The 8,560-nt window shown below is 37.5% G+C and overlaps 1 protein-coding gene across 2 annotated transcripts in view; it reads right to left on the reverse strand.

Annotated features, from left to right (window-relative positions):
* Tgs1 (Trimethylguanosine synthase 1) overlaps nt 1-8,560 on the reverse strand; it is a 28,498-nt gene that overhangs the window by 1,841 nt on the left and 18,097 nt on the right. Inside the window, exons 6-10 of one of the 2 annotated variants that reach the window (XM_014418786.3) lie at nt 8,059-8,242; nt 2,832-3,105; nt 2,552-2,683; nt 821-1,119; nt 641-741 (exon numbers count right to left, since the gene is read on the reverse strand). In XM_014418786.3, the coding sequence (XP_014274272.1) occupies nt 679-741; nt 821-1,119; nt 2,552-2,683; nt 2,832-3,105; nt 8,059-8,242 (952 nt within the window). In that variant the 3' untranslated portion in view covers nt 641-678. The remainder of the gene's footprint in view (nt 1-640; nt 742-820; nt 1,120-2,551; nt 2,684-2,831; nt 3,106-8,058; nt 8,243-8,560) is intronic. The other variant, XM_014418785.2, reaches the window with a different exon arrangement.

Raw genomic sequence — 8,560 nt, forward strand, 5'->3', positions numbered from 1 at the left:
GATCTTTTCAGAAGTAGTAGGAGCTAAATAAAAAAATCTTTATATCAATGAAAATAAATCATAACATCGTTCTTGGAAGGTTTTTTGATGTCAGAAAAAATCATATAAAATTCTTCAAAACGACATGAAAATGATGCATCTAATTTATTCTTAGTTATATAAAAATTGTACTGTTATTTCTTTTTTTTGGCTGACGATCTATGACAGCTTAAGGTATATGTATTTGAAAATAATTCTATTATATCATTTTTGTGTTCTTTTATATTCACCCCTTCTTAATGGACAAAATTATCTTTCCCCAAGTTGTCTATTACATACAAGTTTCACTGTATAATATTTCTGTTTGTAAAAAAAAAAATTAAAATAATAAAAAGTACTTGTGAAGAATCCTGACTATAATCGGTGCTCCTAGTGGATGTCCTGAGAACTATAAGAAAGAAGGAAATGTCTAATTTCTTGGATGGTCACTTGTTTATTTTATGTTTAAATTTGATATATCTTATTTCTGAACTTCTTTTTATTTATATTTATGATAATTGTCATAAATTTTTGTTAGGAAAGATGATAATTTAAGAATTGCTTGATGAGAACTATTGATGTTTATGTTTTTGTTGCCTGTCTTCTTTTTAATTTTACTCACCTATATTATGTATTTACTTGCTTTACAGCTGCAAAGATTTAGCAGTGGTACCATATCGTACAAAGAATGTGCTTAGCCACTCCTGCTAACATTAATAGAATCTGGTTTACAATGATAGTAAACTTATTCTTATTGATTAAAACTGAAAACTAAAAGTAATTTGATTAAACCAATACTGACCTCATCTGCATTGACATTCCTCGGGAGATACATAGCAACATTAGGTGTGATGCTAACTGCAGAAGCATAAAGAGCTTCTCCGCCTATCGGATGCATTATCCTGTCAAGAGTATACATTGGGTGGGAAGCATAATCGGGACCACCCCAAGGTGGCGACAGGAACACAACATCAGCTTTTAACGTAGGTGCAAGTTTCATGAAGTCACCTACAATAAATTCTATCCGATCTTCAACACCATAAACCTTAGCATTATGCCTTGCAAGTTGTATCTTCTGAGGGTCAATGTCAATCGCAATTACTAAAACATTAAAATAAATTAATTAGTTACCTTTGCTATTTATCAAAATAAAATGATATTATAATTTATTAGTTAAAGCCTTCCTTGTATGTAATTTAATTCTTTCAAACAACTATGGGAAGGGAAAAAAATGTGGAAACTGACTTTATTGTAAGTTTAAAGTTGAAGAGTAACAGTATAACTCCAGTACTCTAATGGCCTTTGTTGGGCCCACAGCCTGGTTGTCCTAGGGACACCCTTACACTATGAACAGAATAAGCTGAGTTCTTCGGATAATTAATTGAGGAATTAACTATTGCGTTTGGTAGAGGGTGAAAACAGATGAATGATAAATTGAAATAAAGGATTTACTGTAACAAGGTAAGATAAGCACTGTTGTATTTATAAATAGTTAATTGTGCACTTGTAACTGTCAATAAATGTTTCATAACACTGTTTGATATATTAGATAAAATAGACACTATGTTTCCGATAGACACAAAACTGTTAATGTGAAAGGAAGTAAAATAACAACTGATACACTACGTAAGAAAAACAAAACACACCAAACTAGCTAAGATCACCATCAAACTGTTATCTCTAATCCAAAGAGGTTATACTGCAGTAGTAAGGAATTACCTCTACTAGCAACAGCTCACTTAGAGTTTCTTACACTGTTGAAATACAGCGAGTTTGGAATTTATAGAATTGGGTTCATGGAATAAATGTGGCCTGAACAGCCTGTTTTTTTAGTACAGTTCAATTTAACTATGTTATCCAGGTTACCTAAAATAACTTTAAGGTAGGTTACGATCATGATTGCAGCAAGTGTTCAGAATAGTGGTTCACATTATTTACATTTTACAATAGTTGAATAAAGGTAAGTAACACTTATAATGTTATAGTTAAAATAAAGATTAATGATTTTTAATGAGTGAATCCAAATTTACAAGAACAAATTGTCATATCTGTTGAAAATAAAGAGGTAAGTCACTTTTGATTTATTGCGAGAAATTACTTTTCTGCCACAACTCATAGCCAAGTAAACTGGTGAGAGAGCAGTTCATATATATAACAATATATAAATATAAAGTAAATAAAAAAACATAAAGTGAATATAAATAACAATGTATAGATAGTAAAGTAAACCAATAAAGCAAATATAAACTGTCATCAAGAATAATTCAAATTGCTAGTTAACGAGCCAAAAATAATGTGACTCTTTTAGCTGAAGATACAAGTTCATCTTAGTACTTTTAATACAAAATATGTTGAAACACAGGCCAGGACAGACTATATAAGGCTATTTGTTTTATTAACTTAGCCCTGTCCAGTTCAAGTAGGACAAGACACAGTTTAATAATCAATCTGTTATCAAATATAAATACTATATAATAGAAAACGACATATTATAAATTCTTTATCATTACTATTTTATAGAAAGACTAAGTACCTCTTTCACAGGTAAAAGCAAACTGAATGGTGTTCCCTCCAGCCCCACAGCAAGCATCAATCATGACATCACAACAACACCTCTCTGCTGTATGACTGGACACTTTCTCTGGAGTGACTGAGTACCAACTTTCTTCATGAGGAATATAACCAAAAAATATATAACAATTAATGAATATATTTTAAAATACGATAAAGCTACTGATGGAAAATGGAAACAGAAATATAAAAGTACATTTTTAAGGAATATAAATTAGCTTTAAAATAATAACAGAACAAACCTTCATCAAGTTTGATTCCTTCATCAAATCTACTAAAGAGACGATATCTTTTGTACCAATATTTTAATAGTTTTTCATTTTCTAACACCTCTTTAGGCAAGCCTTTTCGTTTCTTTTTTCTTTTCCTTCTTTCCTTTTTACTAATTTCTCCTTCTTCAGAAGCAGAAAAAAATTCACTATTTGAACTGTCATCTTTTTCAGAAAAATCTGACTTAATATCTCCTGAACCCGCTAAATGCCAAACTTCAGGATCTTGTGATTGGTCTTCTTTTTTCTGATTAAAAATAAAAACAATTTAAACTAGAGGAATAAGCTGGATCTCCCTTAATTTACAATTGTATGAACATTAAACTTTTTTTTATCAAAAGTATACAATACATTATAGAATGATTAAAGTAAACTAAAAAGATTTAATAATTATCCTATGGAAAATAATTTATATAGCTATTAATAAAAAACTGACAACTATCTGATTATACAGATCTATAACCAAAAATTTAATTTGATAATTTTAGTTGATCTGTGTTTTTTTTTTTTGCATGCTAAAATCAAAAATTAACTAACTCTATTTTCTTCAATCATGTATACATTTTTTTGCAAATTTATGATACATAGTGCCAGTTTTGTTGCCCAAGAAAATTTTTCATAACACCTAGTGTACCCTACTGTAAAACTGAAACATGTGTGTAGGGCTCTTAACACCGCTTCTGCTGACCTCTCTTTCACTGGGTACGCTATAGCTTGTTTGCTAAATATGTCAATCACTGTGACCCACTTGTATTCCTTTCAAGTAAACGAATCTGCTTGAAAATCACTAAGTGGTGCTTCTGCAGTAGGCGTCTCCTCCTGGATCGCCTGAGATGGGTGTCTATTTCGCAGTCAGGCATACATCACAACTACTGATGGTTTCTTGAATTGTGCGGTTCATACCCATCCAGAAATATTGACGGTGCAACCCCTGTAGGATTTCATTCAGCCCTCTATGGTTGGTCTTCTAGTGATACGCGAGTGTCACCTCCTTTTGGCGTTCCGCGCCACAGAGAATTTCTGCCATCATCGTACATCATATAGACAACTGGTCGACCCCAATCTTTTCCGTATGCCAAAGATGCTGAATTTTATCCCACAGCACTGCATTTCCTATGTATAGATGATGGGTTTGTCTGGCCTTCGAGGCATCCTATAGTACTCTGCAGGTCTGATTCTCCCTCAGACTAGGCTGGGAACATATAGTCACAATATTACTGCTGCCGTATTTTCCATGCGCCATCTTCAGTAGTCCCGAGGTTTTGGTTTTCCAAATGATTTGGCGATGTTCATTATTAATGATTTCATCAATTTCTTCCATCTTGGCAGGTCTTTCTATAGTTGAGTCTTCATCTTCAGATGTCTCTCCTCTGTTTTCCTATTTTTCTGTGCCTGGTTCTTGTTATTCTTCCGGGGTCCACTCTCTCAAGAACTGTCTAGCATGTCCATATGTTTTTCCCTGATTATCCTCAACCTCATTGACCATTATTGCCCTTGAGAGCCAGTCTGCAACAACAATGTCTTTACCAGGCTTGTATGTGATTTCCATAATATACTGGTCGAGGATCTCCTTCCATCTGGTGTTATGCGCGGATGACTCTTTCGATTTCTCAACCCACTGCAAAGGTCTATGATCACTGTGGACCCTAAAACGCCTTCTAAACACATAGGCCGGAAATGCTCCACTGCCCATACGATTCCTAGAAGTTCCCATTCTAAGGCGCTGTATCTGGCTTCCGCTTCTGTGGGACGCCGACTGGCATAGGCTACAGGATGCTCTCTCTCTTCAGTCTCCTGTGCCAACACCACCTAGAGCATATTCACTTACGCCCGTTGTGAGCGTAAACTATTTCTCGAACTCAGGAAATGTAAGAACTGGTATTTCCAGATGTTATGTGTCGTGTTTGGTGTCACTGTTATCTTGCTTCCTTTCTTTAACAAATTACTGAGGAGCACAAGGTACTCTGCCATATCCAGAACAAACCTCCGATAGTAATTTAATGCTCCTAATAATTGCCAAATCCCCTTCACGTCTGTTGGTACCTCCATCCTTCTGGACGTCCAGTCTCACACCTTTCCTGAGAGATGTTATGCCCCAAAGAATTGATCTGTTCTTGCTCTAGTACTGACTTTTCTCGGGAAAGCTTGAGGCTGAACTCTCTCATTCAAAAGAACACGCTCTTCAAGTGTTTCGCTTGGACACTCTGATTTGCTGAACACTACTAGTAGGTCGTCCATATAAACCTGACAAACTGCTTTGTCCAATCCCCACAAGAATTTGTCCATAAGTCTCTGGAATGTTACAGGTGCGTTTTCAGACCAAATGGCATTATGGTGAATTCATAGTGGTCTCTTTCAAAAGTAAATGTAGTTTTGTGTTGATCTCTAGGGTGCATTTTAATTTGGTGGTAGCCCGCCTTTAGATCCAATGTGTTAAAAATCTTCACACTACCTAATCTATCGAGAATATCTTCAAATCTCGGGATAGGGTATTTTTCATCGACCGTATTCTCATTGAATTTATGATAATCTATTACTAACCGGTACTTTTAACCATTTTCGCCTGGAGCACTCTTCTTGTGTACTGCCAATAATGGACTGTTATAGGGCGATGTGCTGTCCACAATTACCCCTTGCTTCCGTAAACTTTCTATTTCTTCCCTAATGTGTTTTTGAAGTGCCTGGGGGTATCGCCTCTCCTTCACGTACGTCACCCTATCCTCCTTCAATGTGATTTCATGCACCGTTCTTCCTGTAGCTTCTAGTACTTTACCTTCTTAGAAAAAAATATCATCAAATTTGTTGAATATTGCCTCTTTCCAATTCTCACTCTGGATAATCACGCCCACTCTCGCTTTACCGCCATCCACGAGTTTCTGACAGCTGTCAGACCACCTCTTCCCTTCAATTCTAATATCCCACTGACCCCCACTATTGTTTATCTTTGCTCCCACCTTTTCCAAAAGATTACAACCAATGATTATCTGGTAGTCTCAGGGCATTTTTCCCATTACATGGACGGTTACCTTATCTCCCTTAGCCCACAGTTACTCAATTCCATTTCTATTTCCCCTTCAATGCTGCAGGGCACACCCAGAGTGATAAACTGACAATTACACACTCTGACCTGTAGTTCCCTCTCTCGATTATTCAATCTCTCAAGGACCTCTCAACAGACGATTGTATTTGAGCTCCCAGTATCCACCAGACAGCTTACTCTTCTCTTCGCTTGAATAATAGGCAAACTGCCATGCTCTCTACTCACATGATGATTCGCCAACATGCCGTTGCCCCTCTGTGAGCACACTCCTCAAAACTCTCCTCGTCTTCTAGCAGTTTCTCCAGTTCATCTCCAAGTCCTCCTCTTTTCTTGCTGATCGCTCTCTCGCCTAGTCTCCTGCTTCATTTTCTGTATCTGAGGTTTCGGGCCGAGTCTCCTGCTTCAATTTCTGTCTCCGAGGTTTCGGACAGATTGAGTATCCTGCTTCATTTTCTGTCTCCGAGGTTTCGAATTGATCAAGTCTCCTGGTTCATTTTCTGTCTCCGAGGTTTCGGACAATTCCGTGGCTTCACTCGCGGATCCATTTGTCCTTCATGATATTTTCCTCCTCCGTAATCTCTGTGGGTTTATCTCTATGGGTTCAGGCTGATTCTGCTCTCTCCGCCGCCACATATAGGGACACTGTCCCTCTGCCCCACATCCAGCTTACTCTTCTCTTCGCTTGAATAATAGGCAAACTGCCGTGCTCTCTACTCACATGATGATTTGCCAACATGCGGTCGCCCCTCTGTGGGCACACTCCTCGTCTTCTAGCAGTTTCTCCAGTTCATCTCCAAGTCCTCCTCTTTTCTTGCTGATCGCTCTCTCGCCTAGTCTCCTGCTACATTTTCTGTCTCTGAGGTTTCGGACAGTCTCCTGGTTCAATTTCTGTCTCCGAGGTTTCGGACAGAGTCTCCTGCTTCATTTTCTGTCTCCGAGGTTTCGAATTGAGTATCCTGCTTCATTTTCTGTCTCCGAGGTTTCGGACGGAGTCTCCTGCTTCATTTTCTGTCTCCGAGGTTTCGGACAGAGTCTCCTGCTTCATTTTCTGTCTCCGAGGTTTCGAATTGAGTATCCTGCTTCATTTTCTGTCTCCGAGGTTTCGGACAATTCCGTGGCTTCACTGGCGGATCCATTTGTCCTTCATGAGATTTTCCTCCTCCGTAATCTCTGTGGGTTTATCACTATGGGTTCAGGCTGATTCTGGTCTCTCCGCCGACACATATAGGGACACTGTCCCTCTGCCCCACATTCAAAGCATCTAGTTCGCGGGCAATGCGCCACTAGATGCCGAACCTTCCCGCAACCATGACACTTGCAGTCCTCCCGCCGACCACTGTTTCTAGATCTCGCTTGGGACGCTCTTTTCCTAGTTATTAGTTCTTTCTCTCTTAACATCTCTGTGCTCTCTCCTTCTAGAAGGGTTAGAGATGTTTCTTGGCCTTTGATATTCTATCCGGGTACGACCCCTGCTCTTTTACGTCTATTTGGGCCTCCACCTCCCTAGCGCTTGTCTCTGATGACCCTCCAGGGGTCTCTTCATCCGCCTGAATCTGATAGGATACTTCTTTTTACTCGGCAGACTACCACTGGTTTCAGCGCTTTTGCATCCTCACTGTCCAGTAGATCCTCTGACATCTTCGTTTCTATTCGCCCCATTAGGCGATCGCCCCCTTTTATAAAATTATTTAATTCTCCGGTGAATTTTTCTAGGTCTGACACCGCCTTCCTCAGGTCCTGGGCAGTTGCTGTACGGACCTTAATCCATTTTAGCGTCGTGGCATGAAATTGCGCTAAAGAGACTTCTGATAGTGGCTGAATCTCCTCCGGAGATGTATTGCCTGCTGCTAAAGTTTGGTTGACTGCAGCTTGAGGTTGGTTGTTTTGGTCCATATACTCCAGGTTTTTTTTTTTACAATAAATAGCTGGTGTTTGAGAAAAAATGAATAACTAATTTTTATAGGAGGGTATACTTAATTTTGATAGTTGTTATTAATATTTCTGAAACATTTCATTTTGACTACTTTCTAATAATTGTCAATGAATTTCCTCATTTAGCATTAACCATTATAAGGCTAAAAAACGTTAAACAACTCTCATCAAAATTATTTACAAAATTGTCCTCTAATAGCAGATTAGATTATGCATGAAAATATTTACCATATCATTTCCAAAAGCAGATTTCCTAAAACAGTCAAACCTGTGCCTGAAGTTGAGAGCCCTATTTTGCCATCTGATATTCCTTTTTCTAAATATCACCGATCCACTTTTAACCTCTTCACCACTATAAGCCATCCCAATGAGATCAAACGCACTCTTTAACCTATTGTCTTCTCTTTCATTTCTGGATAGAAACATAATTTAAAAGTTTTTTAATAACTCTCATCTATTAAATACAAATAATATTATTTCTTTCAAAAACAAGAAAAATTCTCACAAAATTTGTATCCCTCATAAGGCAAAGAAATAAATTAATATTGATTGTTGGAAATCTAAATTTTTAAATGAATTAATAAAATTAATAATGAAATGTAGATAGTTGACTGTAGATTAATGATTAGAGAAGTTTGTCGGGGGGTGCGGTCAGCAAAGAACAACATAAATAAACAAAATCATATTTATTTATTTTATGCCGACGTTTCGACCTGAGTTTCAGGTCTTC

This window comes from Halyomorpha halys, unplaced genomic scaffold (assembly GCF_000696795.3).
Source record: "Halyomorpha halys isolate HHAL.00 unplaced genomic scaffold, Hhal_1.1 Scaffold208.1, whole genome shotgun sequence".
Classification (NCBI taxonomy): domain Eukaryota; kingdom Metazoa; phylum Arthropoda; class Insecta; order Hemiptera; family Pentatomidae; genus Halyomorpha; species Halyomorpha halys.